The following is a 17,206-nucleotide window of genomic DNA, read 5'->3' as shown; positions in this document are numbered from 1 at the left end:
CAAATTCTCTGAACTAACATCATAAGGATTGTATGGCAGATAGTAAGGAGAATTACTAACTGGATCTTGGGAGTGAAAGGGTTAACACCCTCGAGACAAAATGTGATGGGTCGTGTAGAACAGACATGCACGGCCTGGTAGTTTGGGTTCCAGTGAGATCTCAAATTAGCTTCAATGACCCACAAGGTCATATCGTCGAACAAAAAGAGCCCTTTATTAGAATTTTTGTGGACGTGTCTTAAGTTCAAGTTTAATCAACAGTACCAGTAGTGTTTATATACACCCTACTTCACTCACTCATCGGTTGCAGTTTGATCGGTTGTGGGAGGAGAAACAAATCAGTACGCTGAAGAAACGAAATCGAACGCTTATTTCGTACGGTAAGTTAGTAATCATGTCCGTGAAGTTTAGCAGGCGTGCCGACTATAACTCGATTCGCGTCTGTTTGTGTTGCGATCATGACACGACTGTTAACTCTATACTTACCGGCAGTAAATCTTAACTCAAGATCTGTTGGAGCGATTAAATGCAAAATGTTTCCGTAGAGTTAGCCTATAAACTCTATTGCAAATCAGCGACGGTGTTTAGTCAACTTCCATACCGCCACCAAGATTACTGTGCCCTTTAGAAAGAGTTCCTATTAACGCGATCATTTGCAGTTGATGATTTCCTTAGGGTATTTTTAAAACTCATCCGTACACAAAAGGTGACAAAACTAACAAGGAATTGCAGTTAAAGCGCCAGCCATTTTCCGTGAGTTTATTCCACGCTCGAGTTACTTTACAACCTTCATGTGCATAACTTAGCTCGTTGTGACGAAAAAGTACATATAGTTGATCACGCGAACTGAACATTTGATAGTGAACGCCAAATCTTTCTTCTTACATAACGAAAGCATGAATTTTAAGTTCTTAAATCGAGAGCAAACAATCAAAAAATGCTTTTTTTCTGAAATACAATTAGGCATGTACATGTTTGATTCGATGAGTTTTGTTCCGTTTACCGAATATTGCAGACATTATTGTGACATGCAAATACGAATATGGCAGTTAAGAGGCAGATAGGGTGACAGATAAAGAATTTCATTACCGCGAGTTAGCCCAGACAAACAATTTGTATTATAGCTACAGGGAGGTTATGCACATGAATGGACAAATAATACCATTTTAAGTCATCATCAGTAACGCCTAGAGAGATACACAATTCTCTCTTGAGAATTTTTTTAAGCATTTATATTCTTTGGTATTTGATTCAATTTTTTCCTTAAGAGCAATTGATATTACGATAAAATCCATTTTGCTTTTTGTTAGACATATTTAATCCTAAAGTCCCGTCTTTGTAATTAATTGGCTTCAGGAAATTTCGGCCTGATTACTTTCGTTAATAATGCTCGAAAAGTTTCAGTTACCCAGAAGATCTCAAGATAATTCGATTGGCTTTTAAAAACATTTTCTATTGTAATGCCGAGACTGAAGAAGGTCATGGCTTTCAAAACACGCCAAACGCCAACAAAAAGCTAAATTCCGCGTAAGAGCTTGACATGCATTTTCCCGTTCATAATAAGCGAAACTGGCACGACCGTGAGCTTAACGTGTGGTTAAAGCGGTAGGACAGAGCTATTTCGGTGCGGATCATTTTGGAAACCAGCATAGTGCCGGCTCAACAGACGAGTCTTCTTAATCTCTTTCTTTTCCTTTTTTTTTTCTGCAAAAGAAATGGCAGCTCAGGTTACTTTGCCATGGTCCAAATTTAGCTGAGGCCAATGACGATGGGAAAAAGCGCACTAAATCATGAACAAAATTCAGAATTTAATCTAAATACTACCCTAAAACTTGCCTCAAAATCTGCGTGCAGTCGATATCTGAGTGCAGAAAAAGCGCATAAAAAGGAAGCGTAGGCATTCTCTTCTCAAACTGTTCACCAACTCAATTTCTGCTCATTAGCTTGTGAACAAGCGCATTGAAGGCTGACTTAACCACCCCCCTCCCCCTTAGTCACGCCTTTTTTGGCTTTTCTCTTAATTCTGGTGTTGTAGAAGAGAGAGATACCGGTGGTTATAGGGCTAAAATCTGGATCGAGAGCTCCGCTTTCCAGCCTTTGCCGAGACGACGGAAATCGGTGTAAACTTAGATGGAAATGGGCCTCTAGACTCCCAACCCTTGCCCACAATCCCCACTCAGGGTTATGCAGGCTCAGCGTGATAGAAAAACGATGATTTTGGGTCGCGAGCGTGTAGAATAAGGTTACAGATCAAAAACGCCCTTCTGAGCCTCTTCTATCTAAAGAATTATTATCTCCTATTGAAATCGAAGTAGTTTACTCCATCTCTACATTTCCTCTAATCGTTAGACTTTGACATGATGAGCGGAACTAAGGACAAGGGAGAACTGTTGATTATAGCTAATTTGGCTGAGCAGTCAGAAAGATATGATGGTAAGTAACCCATTTTATTTTCCGTGCGTGTTTTACGAGATTATTTCAGAAAAGCCTCGTCAGTTTAACCTTTTCTACCCGGGAGGGGGGGGGGACACTTGGGTTGATTTTTGCGAGATATATTCCACTGACCTCTCAGAACTCCCTACCCCATGATAGTGGGAGCCAACTATAGAACCCATCTAAGTCATTCTTGGGCAAATGCGATTTTTGCGATCTCAACTTAGTCACTTGTTAATCGTGAATCTTCTCATTTTTAAATCTCTAATTACCAGAATTTTCTTACCTCCAAAATCCTTAAACTGTGCGACCCCACTCTATTGAAAATGCAATCCCATCCATTAACCTATCACCAGGAAGTTCCCCCCCTCCCCCCAGGTCACTACCCTGCCTCTGTCACAATTGGAACGCTGAAAGCATAGCCACAAAGGTGCTTATGGTCGACATAATCTAACTAAACCCTACAACTCCTATGCGTGACCAAGACAGACTAATGAGATCTTATGAGTGAAAGAGTTAAAGAAAATCATCAATCTTGTCTACGATTATTTCGACGCGGAAACTCGAATTCCAGAGTACATAAACGCAGGCATACAAACATATATTTATTCATTGTATTCTGCGTGTGACATCCTAAAAATTGCTTTGATATCAGTCGAGGAGCTCTTCTATTTCCTCTATGCCTCAGATTCATTTCTTGTAGATAATAACTACCTTAAGGATGAAATGGCAGCAAATGTAATTGAATATCGAAAATTATCCAGTGCTGGGCTTTGGCTAAGTGATTGGTTCGAAATTCTCGCCTTCTTAACCAACCAGATGTCGAACTGAGGCTATTCTACACCTCGGTTACTTGCGTTTCCCGCGCTTCAGGCGGGTTGCTGTGTTCACTTTGAGATATTTTTCTGATTGGCTGTCGTAATAGCTTGGTTTTGGTTTTACGACATTTAATCGAAAAGCACTCTAGGTCTGATCGTTATGTTGCTAGTGGTAACCAAGCTTTATCTGAAATATTACTTGTAATTTCAGCCGACTTTTCACTCGACAGCTGAGAATAACCGTTACTGATGAACCGCCTTCTATTTTTTTTTTATAAGATATGCTGGAAGCTATGAAAAGCATAGTGGTAATGTCTAAAGTTCTGGAGACAGAGGAGCGAAATATGCTGTCTGTGGCCTACAAAAACGTTATCGGTGCCAGACGTGCAGCATGGAGAATATTCAGTGGCCTGGAGGTGAAACACGAAGGGGACGCTAAGAGCAAAAAAACTGTGACAGAATACAGGGAGAAGGTAGAAAAGGAGATACAAGAAATATCCTCCGGAATTTTGAAACTTTTAGATGATCATCTTATACCGAATGCTGACACAGAAGAGTCTAAAGTATTTTTCTATAAAATGTAAGTGGATTTGAGATTATTGAAATGGAATGGGTTATATTTATTGTTAGGGACCATTCATTTATTGCCGGGGATGGGGGGGAGGGGGGGTGAGGGTGTCAGAGGATTTTTGGGGAGGTCACATGGTTTTTCAAGAGAACAGAGGAGTTAGTCGGTCTTTAACAGGGGTCAGAGAGGGGACTATGGAAAACTGATTGCCAATAAGGGGGGGGGGGGGTAGTGTCATTAGATTACTACAGAGCCTTTTTCAGAGCCTTATAGGGAGCTTAGGTATAAGTTATTGTGGCACGAATAAAACTCCTCCGAAACCCGTTCCCCACCCCTCGATCGGCGATAAATAAGGACCAGTCCCTAAAATTGGTAAATTTTGCTTCGCCTATCTCCCCATTAAGGTACTAGCTGAGATAGAAATCCCCCCCCCCCCCTCCTTGGCACGTGCGAAGCATCTCCTAAGTCTTCAGCCATTCGTTGGTTTTATAGTCATAGTTTTGTTTCATTTAGTCTTGTCTCAGCGATAAGTGGTCGAAGCTGAGGTACAATTTTAAGGGTAGCACGTGTTAAAGCACTGTGATTGTTGGAAAACAAATCTTGAAGTTCTCCCAACCTCCCAAATATAAAAATTACGCCTAGAAACGGATAATAAGAGCGTTCTTGCGCTTACATAAGATTGATAGCACTAAAACGCAGTGAGGAATATTATAAGTAAAGTGTAAAAGATCACCCTTGGAAACAATAGCAGGACATGCAACATGTCCAAAAATGTGGAGTACTATGTAAACTTTGGTCTATGAGGTAATCTTTCCTTCAACAAAAGGAAAAAAAAAGAAAGAGCTACGCTATCACTAGCTTTAGAACAACAATTTCCATTTGAAGGCCTAAATTGATGCGGGGTTGATTGTTTCGTTTTTTTAGTACCCTTTGTGATTGGTCTGGAAAGCTTGCAGTAGCGTCTACCCCAACCAGTCATCGACAATAAGATGCAAAACCTTAAGTAATCGGGACTTTTCCTTGCATGTGTTTCCTGCGAAATTTCATTATACCTCCTTGAATACTTGTCTTTGTTTCGATGTGTTATTTTGATTATACTTAAATTTTGATTTAATTTACGACATTCGAATGAAAAGCGCACTACATCTGAATACACTTTAGGAGAACAGTTTACTGAAATTTAGTCTTTGAGGGAGAAAAATGCTAGCATGTCCGCTTGCAGGTGGAGTTCTGATTCATTCTTCGGGAATAGGGAGAGGGAAGTTTAGTTAATCAATATCTCTGGTGGCTCTCTGATCTTCGGCTAGCACTGAAGATAACGAGTGAGTATTTCCTGGCCACGATTTATCTTTCCTCCGTCATCTCTGATTTCTAGGAAGGGCGATTACTACCGATACCTCACGGAGATTTTACAAGGCGATGAACGTAAGGCCCCATCAAACCAAGCGTTGGAGGCCTACAAAGCTGCAGATGAAGCTGCCTCCAGGCTGCAGTCCACGCACCCCATCCGACTGGGCTTGGCACTAAACTTCTCCGTGTTCTACTATGAGATACTCGATTCCCCAGATGCTGCCTGTAAACTGGCGAAGGCAGCGTTTGATGAGGCTGTGAAGGATCTGGACCCGTCCGGAAACGAAAGCCAATACAAAGAGAGCACTTTGATTATGCAGCTTCTGAGAGATAATTTGACACTATGGACTTCGGAAATGCAGGAGGAAGGTGAGTGCGGCATAAACGATCGGTTTTGCTCTACCGCGCCCTCAGTAAGGATTAATAATAATAATGTTAATAATAATAGCGGAGCTTGCAGCGCGCGCAGCGTATCAATGTGATTCTGTGGTCTGATCGTCCGGGTAGGTGAGGTCACTAACCAAAAATTCAACTTATCCCCTCGGTAATGAAAGCTGTTACAACAGGAGTTAGAAATATTTGCAAATCAGTCCTATTGTGTTCTTAAAATCCCATATGAATAGGTTAAAACGTATTTCAAACGAGGAGACTTATTACCCATTCCTTAAAGACCTTGACGAAGCACAGACCTTTACGTGATTGCAACTTCAATTGAGACTTTTGTTTACGGAAAATTGGGTATTGCTTAGATTTAACTTGGATTTGACGCATTGGCATATAAGAGAGAGGCGAAAGAACTCCAAAGACGTTGTTCTGGAGAAGCGTCCCACAAAATTAGTGTGAGAGTGTACCTTATTATAAGTTAAACAGGGGTGTAATTTACCACTTATACTATTACCCAGGTAACATTGGAGGAACAGAAAGATGATTTCAACGAATTTACCAATCATGCATTTCGGTGTACGAAGATGCTACTACAGTTTCAGAATATATTTTGAACAAAGTCTCTGCCATGCTGATGTAGCATTAATACAAAGTTCGTATGAGTGACAAAGACGTAATTTCTCCTCACAATATCCATACAATATAAAGGAAAACGTGATGAGAATAAAGAAAATTATCAATCAAGGGATTATCAGTTGATCTAATACCAAATTTTCCAAACTAACATCATAACGATTGTATGGTAGATTGTGAGGACTAAAAAATGAGATCTTTGGTGTTAAAGGGTTAACTTAATCTCGTACCAAGATCTTACCGTTTAACTGTGACTGAAATGTACAACAGCTTGGCCGTGGAAGGTCTGAGTATGAGACCAGGGTTAAATACTTTACTGATTGATGCCATATTCTATTTTTCACTTTCAGGTGTAGAAGACGACTGAGTCAACCATATCTATTATCAACATTGAAAAAACTGACCTTGTCTTAAGGAAAATTAATCTAGCTGGAAGATAACTGAAACACTTATCATAGAAAGAATATTTTATTTCTAAACCTCTGACTTACCAGAATTTAGCGTTCTATAAATGAAGGAAAGTTGTTGGGAGGTTGGAAAGCTTCTAACAAAATGGAAAAACATGACACAAATTTAAACAACAGTACTGTCAACAGTGACACCCTTAATTATAGGCTATAATTAGGGGGGTTTTTAGCTCAAGAAGGGCCAACTATATCTTTCCATCCACCTTATGCTTTTGAATGCGAGAATTTTGTTCTTTCGCAATTTTACCGGTACGCTCTAATACACGCCTCACTTTTCGGTTCCAAGCCGTCACCTGGAACACTAGAAAACAGCCTCTTTCCAAGGATTTACTGGTAATTTCACTGTCTGCAGTAAGAAGAAAGGGAATGAAACTGTGTATGATTACAGGGATATGTCTTTGCTCAAAAATACGTCAATTTTTTCTTCGTTTAGCAAATCAGCGATGCTCTGAGCAGTACGTCATGCAAGCAAGTAATTCAATAAAATTATCGTCCCCCCCCCGCCAAGAAGACCTGCAATATGGGGACTGGTCGTCATTTATCGCCGAAGGGGGTAGGGGTCAGAGGATTTTGGTTGTGTCACGATAAAAACTGTTGGCGACGACTAGTACTCCTTCCGTTCCCCTTTAAAACCATGTGATCCTCCCAACCCCCCCCCCTCCCCCCCCCAAAACCCGGCAATAAATAGCGGCTGATCCCTAATGACAATAACTTGAGAAGAAATTTACTAAAATCTGTAGTCTGACAAACGCCTTTTAGTCCTCTCAATTTATATTTTTGTAGTAAAGCCACAGAGTTTCAAAAAGAAGACAACTTGTCTTTTTTGAAATATTTTTGGGAGTTAGCAAGCGCCAAACGTAGACAGTTATGAATCGCTCATAGCCTCCTGTCGGAGAATATCATTAATGCAATTAGCTTTGCAAATTTAAACTTGAGAGCTGGTACTTTACTGTAAATAAACACCTGAAAACTTCACGTGATGACTTGCAATCAGCGACACATCGAGTTGGGATACGCTCGTACTTTTAGGATTATTTGACAAACTCAACCCCTCAACCATTTGATTTCACCCCTTCCTTTCCAAAGAATTTTGTATTTTTCATCGCCAAAACTTGGTTTGAATAGGGTAAGGTGGGGGAGGGGGAGAACAGGAGTAACAATTTGATTTGTGAGGCGATATCATCTGTCATTATAATGTTGAAGGCTACTTTGAAACAGCACTGTGTCCGAAAGAAAATCGTACATTTGGCAAATTTGTTTCAGGGTAATCAAATTCTAAATTTTTCACAGGGGGGAAGTATTTGAAAGAGGCGGAGGGGATGGATGGGGGAGGGGAGATGGATGCACACACTAATGGAGCCACACCCGATGAACGATTGCAACATGGGTGCACTGGAATTACGGTAGACGAAACATGCATGAACGCTTTAATAATCAGGCCCTTGTTTCCAATTTGTATTCATATCTCGTAGTTTAGACTCTTTAAAAAGGTTAATTTTTGAGATTATCAAAATAGCACCTGCTTGCATAGATCAAATTTTTCATGTATCAATTTTAAGTGGCTTCGCTACTTGTCGTCTGAAAATATGCACGGATATTTGTCCGCGGACATCATCCGTTACCAAATGTTAACAGCTTTCCGAGAGCGACGCTCGAGGAAAAGTGTGAGCTTCGAGGAACTGCCAATGTCTGCAGGCAAATATCCGTGCATATTTTCGCGACAAATGGAGGGTAGTGGTTACATACCACACACTCAGGTGAATAGTGCTTTCCGTGCACGCTGATTGGCTGGTTCGGAAGTGATTAGCAAGCACAATCACCAACAGCCGTCTGCAAAGTCACAGGGGTTTCCCAAGAGTTTCTAAAGTCCAAGTATGCCTGTTCAGTTATCTGAAAATTTTGATTTTCTATTACCATTAATCCAGTTGCGCTGACATCATAAGGCCATCTTTCGACAATAAATTGTAACACTTTCCTCAGGTCAACTTTATTTTGACTGCCTAAAATTTACAAACAATCTCTTGAACGCACTTTGAACTGACACATTTGCGTTTATCTTAACTGTCTCTATAACAATTGAGTACTGATCAAATATTCAAATCACTGGCAGCTTAAACGATGTTATAGCATGGTCCAATTATTCTCTCAAACAACTTTAGAAAAAGACTCTATATGCATGCAATTTAAGCTAACAAGAACAAAACAGTTGTGGATAATACTATTTTTTTTCATTGTATATAATCAACATAACAATCTATATATTACATGTCTTAGATAGTAGTATACATGTAAAAACTCTACGAGTATATATATGACCAACAGTGACATGATGCAGATTGTCTTCACACATCATCTTGATCAATATCTTGGACATTCATATCTTCTCTACCCTCCTCTGTAAATCAAACAGCTCACAGATCAATTTCATAAAAAAAATAAAAAAATAAATAAATAAATAAACAAAACAAAACAAAACAAAACAAAACAAAACAAAAACAAAAAACCAAGGCATATTTCAATAAAGTTGTTCAAGAAAGGAAGTAGGAGGATAACTTCCTCTTCAAAATGAAAGCTATTATGCCTTTGGGGCTGTGAAGATTGTTTTTTTGTTTTTGAACTCTATAATGTTGTTAGTTTTTTAGGGGGGAGGGTAGGGTAGGGGTGTTTCAGCAGTGGTTCTGCTAAATATAGCAGTGGAGCTGAGTGAGGAATGAAGTGAGGAAAATTAAAACTCCCTGAGACGAAAAGATTTCCACCTTCAACTGTGCCACTAGTTTTTTTAACTCTGAAGCTTTTGTATTTCACCTGACTCCCACAAAACTACCAGCCATGTTTTGTGTTTGTGTTTGTGTTGAAATGAAGGCTAATCTTATTGTGGCTGCAAGACAGAGGACAGAGGCAACTCTGATTTTTTACCCCTCAACAACTGATTCTCCAAAGGGGTCGGCAACAAGGTGCTTAACTAAAAGTGGCCCTAGCAATAGGACTACAAAAAAGTATAACTCACCATCTCCTTGCATGTCACAAGTCCAAAGTGTCAAGTTGTCTCTCAGGAGCTGCATGATCAATGTGCTGTCTTTATATTTGTCTTCTTCCAGAGTCTCTATCTTGATAATGGCTTCATCAAATGCTGTCTTGGCCAACCGACATGCCCGATCTGGTGAGTTGAGGATTTCGTAATAGAACACAGAAAAGTTGAGAGCCAGGCCCAGGCGAATGGCATTGGTGGATGCCAGTTCAATCTCTGCTAGATCAGATGCTGCTTTGTAAGCCTCAAGGGATTTCTGTGCAGCATTCTTCCTTTCATCATCTTTACTAAATTCAGCCTTATAGCGGAAATAGTCTCCTTTCCTGTGAAGTTGATACAATTCTCATCATTACTTAGCTCAATACAGGTTATGTTTTATGCTTAATTTTCTTTTCCGACAGTGGTGAGGGAGAATGGAGGGAGTATTGCTTAAGATTTCCAGCTAAAACACTTATTTCAAATGGTCCTCTAGGAACTATTTCATTTTAAATTTACAAGTTTTCACCACTTTCCAGACCTTCTTAAATTGCAAACCTACCCACCCCCACCCTCTAGACATGTTGTGTGGATAGTACCCTTTCCATCGCGGAGTATTTGAGTATGGGCACCACTGTGTAGCTTGTAGAGCCTGATACTCCAATTCAGGTGAGTTTAAACACTCTTAATCCTTTATACTGGAGAAATCCTTACGTCCCCCCTCAGCCGCTCACACAAGGCTCACATGCAGAACAGAGTTTTCACGGATTGAAGTCCCTGAACTTGATAAAAAATTTCAATTTTTTGTGTCCAAGAGAACACACTACACCCGATAAGGTTCAAATGCACTGAATATAGGTCTGTAAACACTTAAGGATGGGATATCCCGTACAAAAAATTTTTATTTAGACTACATTTCAGTTGTTTTCATAGAGCTGAAAGTAATGACGAAAATCAAGAAACAATTTTCCTCCGAGTAATCTAACAAGGAGAATAGATAAAGGTGAAATTAGAGATACTGGCCACACTGCCAAATTAACATTTCCGACACTGTATGCAGGCAGATGCAAGAATCAAGCTCCTTCCTTTGCCACATAATAACTCTTATTCCAAAGCATGGTCAACGTGACTTTCTTCTGGACAGGCCTTCTGATTATTCAACTGGGAAAGGAGACTTTCAAGGTTTTTTTAATTCGTCATGAAATGATGCCTTACTCCTTCACACCCCAACAGCAGTCTACATATTCTCCATAACTCTCCCAAATAATAACAACAAGGAGCTCCTTTAGTTGGAGATCGTTTCCTCCACTCTTTTGACCTTAATGTGTGATACGAGGCTGGTATTGTAAGGAGAAATCAGATAGTAGTCACTCTTAGGAGTCAAAGGGTAGAGAGATAATTCTGGGCATGGTCAAGTTCTAAATTACTCACTCTAAGACTTCCTATAGAGCCATACTTTAATTTATTATCAAGATAATTATATCGGAATGACTTTGATGGTTACTAATCCAAAGTCTGTCAAATACCAGATTCAAAACATCAAATACACTAAATGACACTAAATGTTGCATGCTAGGACTGAACATGTTTATTTCTATGATATCTGTTTTAAAAGTACTTTGTGAAAATGGACTCTCTCTCCTGATGCTCATCAACTTATTGGAAATACCAAAAGTAACTGACCCACTTCCAGGTCCACCTTAAGCTTTATTACTAAAAAATGCATACGTACAGCAATATCTATACTTCACTTTAATATCTCAAAGAAGAAAGTAAATCATACAATTCCCTATGTACAAGGGGAAATATGGATGAAAATACATTTAAGACCTAAAATAATCATCACTTATCTCTTAGAAACACTAAGAATCCATGGAAAGAGAACTGGAAATAATTTACAAATTAGTTAGGCTTCCTTGCTGGGACTTTCTGTTGGAGTTTAGTTGACACAAGAGTGGCCTGAGCCATATCTACACTGCCATGTTACACTTAAATGTACTTCAAACTGATATGAAACATGGTTGTTGTTGAGAAATGGCTGAACAGGCGCAAAGCCAAGCATTTGCTGCTAACTAAAAACCTAAGCATAAACCCATGCAGGAATCATTCACATTCCGTGATGCTCACTCTACAACAATGACAAAAAAAAAAAAAGATGCAAGTGGATATTCATGTCCTATAAACTAATTAAGATGTCTCCATTCTTCCTTGAAATTCTTCAGGAATCCTTGTCTTCTACATCTTGCACTTCAATGTCTATAATGTAACACAATCACAGTTAAGAGGGCCTAAAACACCCACGCTGAAATTACTCTCAGTTATTTGCTATTGCCAGACACCTGCTACTTAAAAACGAAACCAGACCTTTCTAGTCAGTAGAGTCAAGTGGCTTGTACTTTGGGAATCCTATACATATAAAGCCAGTGAAATTTCCAGAAAATCCACACTGTAAACACACACTATGTTACAATTCTGAATTCAGAAATAAAAGACAAATTAACTGTCTGGCAAACTCCAGCTCAAACTCAGATGTCAATATTCAATCATCTTCATGGAATTTCTGAAGCAGAGTGAAATATTGAAACAAATGCCTCAAATTATATCTTTCAAGGCTAAATTCCTGCATGCATCACAAGCATTTGAGTTAGAGAAGACAGCTTCTCCAGATTTAATTGCTATAAAAAATCTTTTAAATTTTTGGAGGGCACAATGTAAAAAAAAAAAAAAAAAAAAAAAAGAAATTGAATTCTGCAGAAATGACTTTGCACTGTTAAAAACCAACCTGATTAAATGTGATTAGAAGGGTCAAAATCAAAACACAATTTCAATTAAGAGACAAAAACATACCTTCTCCTTGGGTCTCTGATGTCCACAGAGTCAAGTTGTCCCTAAGGAGCTGCATAATTAAAGTGCTATCCTTATACTTGTCCTCTGACAGTAGTTCAAGTGCAGCAATAGCTTCATCAAATGCTTCCTTTGCCAATTTACATGCTTTATCTGGTTCATTCTTTATCTCATAATAGAAAACGGAAAAGTTGAGAGCCAGTCCCAGTCTTATTGGATGTGTACATGGCAGCTCCTTGGCATGTTCATGAGCATCTTCATAAGCCTTAAGAGACTTGGCAATTTCTTTAGGAACTGACTCATCATCCTTTTTGTCAAGAAACTCAGCCTGATAGCGCCAGTAGTCTCCCTTCCTTCAAACAAAAAGTTACAGAAGGGAGGTTAGGAAAGAACAGGGATTTCCATAGACTGTTTTCTCAAACTGGTAAAGTGGTGCCCGAAGCTAATCAACTCTTTTGTATGTAGGAATTAAAAGAAGAACACTTACACATACATTAGAATGTGTCATCTAAGAGGATAACTTTCCTTGGCAGGCTGCAAGATTTCAAATCCCATAAAAAACAATTTTTTGGACAAACAAAGAGCACCCTGACTTCAATAGGATTTTAATAAACTTGTTTGTTGAAATACATTGAAACAGAATCTAGGTGTTCAATCTATTTGATAAGTGAGACAAATTGGAAAATAATGTTTGGAAACACAAAAAACAAAAAATTGAATACAATAAAACTGACCCAAAACAAAATGGCTAGGAGATAGAATTAATAGAATTTTATTTAAAAAACAGATGTGGTCCTTGATCGACATCTGTTTCATGATGCTGGAATTGTATCTGGAGAACCACTTCCTGAACGTTTCAAACTTTTGGCATTGCCCTTAAATTTTTCTTGCAACCATAGGACTTAGTAGTAATAAATAAAGGTCCAACATCTTTAATACAAAGATGGTAGGAAAAACAAGGGACACCAGTCTTGTGTGATGAATGCTGTAAATGACAGAAAATTGAAGAGAGAAGCTTCACAATATTTCAAGTTTGTACATGAGCAGAGCCAAGACCAAATTACAGCTCTACAATATTGAGAATCAGAGCAGGAAAAAAAAAAGAAAAGAAAACCATGTAAATTTTGATTGGATGGACTGGATTTGCCAATTGGAGATTATCTTTTGGTTCTATAACTTAAAAATACAATAATGACATGCCATTCAAAACTTTTTTCAAATGAAATCTTACAGCTTACTTTGGATACTTAAAATAAATTTTACTCAACAAGATGGGAAAGGGTGCCAACAAGACGAAAGGTGTAACCCCTGCCAATTAAGAGATGTCAAGCATATGGTGAGGGTTGCCTCATCCACTCTCACTGACTTCAATTCATGTGATGGGAGACATTTTCCAGCAATTCACTGTAATTTTTTCCATCTAATTCCTAGAAAGTGTGCAACTTTTATCACAATTAACTAAACCTTAACTTGCACAGAGTGTAAGCTTTAAACAGTGCCATTTTTCTTGCTTCACCCTACAAAATAAGCTTGTTTTCTAGTTAAAAAAAAAAAAAACCCATGCAACACTTTTTACCAGTAAAAATTTACGCATGAATTTCAATAGTATCTCAGTTTCTTCCATACCTAAGGACACCAGACACTAATTTTGCTTCCTGTCATTTTCCTAAACCTGACAGGAACCAAAAAAAGTACTATTGCAAAGTAAAATGGCAACAATATGATCAATCTTATTGTTACCTAAGTTGTCCAAACTGCCTGATTTAAGCCAAAACCAAAGTATTTTCTTTGTAAACATATGGAAATCCCTGCTCTTGATATCATGAGAGATTTTGTTTCCTGACAACAGGAAGCAATAGTGACATGCTTTACAACAACTGCAAGCCTTCAGAGTCTATGTTGTTGACAATTCTACAAAGCATGTTCCCAGAGTGAAAAATCAAGTATCAAAAATACTTTACACGGGAGAACTCCCTGCTTTCAATCAAAGTACTCTTGGAGCTACCTCATGGCACAGCATATCTTAATAATTCACTTTTAAAATCCTTTGCCATTTCCTTCAATATTGCATGACATATCCTTACATGATCAGTTTATTCTTTACTTTAAAAGCCTTAGCAGTAACACTTAACCTTAGCCACAGGTTATATTTAAGTCAGACAAATTGATGGCCAAACAGGAAAAATATACTGAAGACAGCCAAATTGGTGCTGAAAATTCAATCTGAGCCCAAGCAAGTAATTAAATTTCAAGTTGCCACACCAGGGGCAAAATACCTCTAAAGGTAATTGCAAAACAAACAGAAAGGGTCAAATCCAGTGAAATCTGTAAAACCCCAAACAAAGATAAATCAGCTGAATGTAAACTGCAAAACCTCAAAACATGGTAATTTGCTGCCAAAGATGTGTAAAGACTTGAGACTTTGAAGCCCACTTCTTTCCAGGGGAGTATTCTTTAGCATGTTTGCTCTTTGTTTATGAGATTTACAAAGGTGTATTAAGATCAAGAATGGCGTGAAAAGAAAGAAATAACCACCTAAAAGATTTCACCCTACAGTCTGACAAAATATTTCCATATCTATTATTGGGACTATTGTCATTGTTGATTTTACGACTTTTAAGGCCCTTTTTTCACTGAATTGATACTCTCTTGAAAATTTCTCCTTCATTTGTGAGGTCTATTAAAGTACACTTTGATCAAGAATGGAGAGAAAGGAAGGGAAAAAACAACCTGGATAATTTTTGCAAACCACACCCATGAAAGATACCATTTTAAATCTGTTGATCACTTCATGAACTTGCAAACATTCTTGCCTTTGTCCCACCCACCAGGTATATAAATAAAAGACAATAGCACGACTATGGGGACGGAACAATACCTAGTAGGGAAGGCAGGGGATAAAGCATTTGATCCTCATTCAATGCATAAATTAATTATGACAGATCAGAGAATGGAGCAGCGAGTATATCTCAGCTAAATACCTAAACCTAATTGTATGACATCATACTGATGTCATGCCATAAGGCACAAACACAGATAGATGTAAGTTTAACACAAATTTGCTTAAGTTGAGTTCAAAGAAAAGCAAAGACAGGGAATTTGAACAATATTCACAGCATTTATCTGTTCACTTTGTTATTCAAAAGTAGCACCTACATTGAAATTAATAAATAATTATTTGTGGCTGATGTATCATCTGAAGGGAAAAAAAAGGTTCCTTGCGCTTGTTAGAGCAGACCAGCAAAATCAGCCTTTTCTTGTTCATCTGTTCCATATCAGGCCTAATTCCCCTTAAAAAACTAAACAATTTCAATCTTGCCCACTGAGTATACATACACATAACCCATTGCAATATTCATCACTTTAAATTTTCCCTAAAAATTTCCACAAATAAGAGGCCCAAATTATAAAGAACTCAAGGCTGAAAACCTCAAGCATATTGGAAAAAAATCCATAGCATAGAGAAAGTAATTCCTCTATGAATACTGTGCATGCAAAAGTACAGCTTAAACTAAGAACAAGCTTTAAACTGTACACAAGGCAAGATATGTCTGACAAAGGGCTTCAACAGCTGATATGGAGAGGCAAAACATGTACTATACATATTATGACAGGCGTGATTTCCCCTCTCGATTACAGGTTCACCTTTCCCTCCATTTTCCTCAAATCCTATGCTCACACTCCTGGCTTTTGGAAGACATAAGACTGACAAGGCATCAACGTTTGCCCACCTCGAATTTTTAATGATCAATGCACTTATTGAGATAAATCATACGCAGCGGTGATCTAATTTGATATACAAAAATTATTGACATGTTGAAACACTGTAACTTACATTTTGTGGTAGAAGACTTTCGATTCCGGATCTTTGGCGTTTTCTATCAGGTTGCCATCCAATAATTCTAAAATTTCACTGCAGATGCCCTTTAATTCCGTTTCCACGCTCTCTCTGTATGTTTTTATTACTTCCTTCTTGGGTTCGTCGTTTTGGGTTTTCTCCAGGCTGGAGAGAACGCGCCAAGAAGCTCTTCTCGCACCAATGACATTCTTGTAGGCAACTGAGAGTAAGTTGCGTTCTTCTATCGAAAGTTCTCCACCTTCCAGTGCAATTTCCTTCATATGATCTTTCATCTCTGTAATAAGAAGCAAATAGCACCTTCGAAATCTTTTCGAACATAGATATGTGAAGCGGCAAGTAAACATTACATTGATAGGTAGATCTGAGCCCCTGTCAAACTTCGACCAGAAATCACACTCCTGCTAAAATTGTCTACCATGATACTAGTTTGATACTAACAGAGACACTAATTTAAACGGTCATAATGTTGGTCGGCGAACTAAAATCACACAGTATATGGTCAAATTCCATGGATGACCCATCCTACAACTCTCTGCAAAAATAAAAAAAGAGGCAACAAATCGTATACAAACCGTCATAACGCTCAGCCTGCTCGGCCAACTTGGCCTTGTAAACCAAGTTGTCTTTTTTAGACATGTCGATGGGCAAAGCTACGAAAGATACCGCTCGGATGAAACCGTTCAGTTATAACTTCCCGAACCGAAAAATTCAAGATGGACGAGGGGCGCGGTGAACAAGACGGAAATAATCACATGACCTATGACGTTACGTGTAGTCGGGGCAACCAAATCGAATAAAGTATCGAAGTTTTTAGTCAGCGGTCGGTACTTCCGTCATTGATTCATA

The 17,206-nt window shown here is 38.6% G+C and overlaps 2 protein-coding genes across 3 annotated transcripts; one reads left to right on the top strand and one right to left on the bottom strand.

The window, feature by feature from the left end:
* On the top strand, nucleotides 1-7,628 carry LOC113677191 (14-3-3 protein epsilon). Its single transcript, XM_089190758.1, has 5 exons — nucleotides 1-380; nucleotides 2,350-2,433; nucleotides 3,531-3,831; nucleotides 5,195-5,538; nucleotides 6,537-7,628. The coding sequence occupies exons 2-5, from the start codon at nucleotides 2,358-2,360 to the stop codon at nucleotides 6,551-6,553; spliced, it is 738 nt and encodes a 245-aa protein (XP_089046884.1). The 5' UTR covers nucleotides 1-380; nucleotides 2,350-2,357; the 3' UTR covers nucleotides 6,554-7,628.
* Nucleotides 7,629-8,624: 996 nt separating this feature from the next.
* Nucleotides 8,625-17,066, bottom strand: LOC113677189 (14-3-3 protein epsilon). 2 transcript variants are annotated; one of them, XM_027193953.2, is made up of 4 exons: nucleotides 16,933-17,066; nucleotides 16,337-16,634; nucleotides 9,661-10,004; nucleotides 8,625-9,048 (listed from the first exon to the last, which is right to left on the bottom strand). In XM_027193953.2, the coding sequence occupies exons 1-4, from the start codon at nucleotides 16,994-16,996 to the stop codon at nucleotides 8,996-8,998; spliced, it is 759 nt and encodes a 252-aa protein (XP_027049754.2). In that variant the 5' UTR covers nucleotides 16,997-17,066; the 3' UTR covers nucleotides 8,625-8,995. The 2 variants fall into 2 exon arrangements, with proteins under 2 accessions (XP_027049754.2, XP_027049755.2); XM_027193954.2 differs by lacking the exons at nucleotides 8,625-9,048; nucleotides 9,661-10,004 and adding exons at nucleotides 11,101-11,913; nucleotides 12,505-12,854.
* Nucleotides 17,067-17,206: the final 140 nt, after the last annotated feature.

The sequence above is a fragment of the Pocillopora damicornis genome, chromosome 12 (genome assembly GCF_964200805.1).
Source record: "Pocillopora damicornis chromosome 12, jaPocDami1.2, whole genome shotgun sequence".
In the NCBI taxonomy this organism is placed as follows: Eukaryota; Metazoa; Cnidaria; class Anthozoa; order Scleractinia; family Pocilloporidae; genus Pocillopora; species Pocillopora damicornis.
This window is presented reverse-complemented; position numbering and strand designations above follow the sequence as displayed.

What these genes read in the sequence shown, in the direction of transcription:
- LOC113677191 (XM_089190758.1), top strand. Translation starts at nt 2,358, where the DNA reads ATGATGAGCGGAACTAAGGACAAGGGAGAACTGTTGATTATAGCTAAT. An exon ending in GCAGTCAGAAAGATATGATG is followed by an intron (nt 2,434 to 3,530) that starts GTAAGTAACCCA and finishes TTTTTTTATAAG; the next exon opens with ATATGCTGGAAGCTATGAAA. An exon ending in AAAGTATTTTTCTATAAAAT is followed by an intron (nt 3,832 to 5,194) that starts GTAAGTGGATTT and finishes TCTGATTTCTAG; the next exon opens with GAAGGGCGATTACTACCGAT.
- LOC113677189 (XM_027193953.2), bottom strand. Translation starts at nt 16,996, where the DNA reads ATGTCTAAAAAAGACAACTTGGTTTACAAGGCCAAGTTGGCCGAGCAG. An exon ending in GCAGGCTGAGCGTTATGACG is followed by an intron (nt 16,635 to 16,932) that starts GTTTGTATACGA and finishes TTCTTATTACAG; the next exon opens with AGATGAAAGATCATATGAAG. An exon ending in AAAGTCTTCTACCACAAAAT is followed by an intron (nt 10,005 to 16,336) that starts GTAAGTTACAGT and finishes TCAACTTCACAG; the next exon opens with GAAAGGAGACTATTTCCGCT.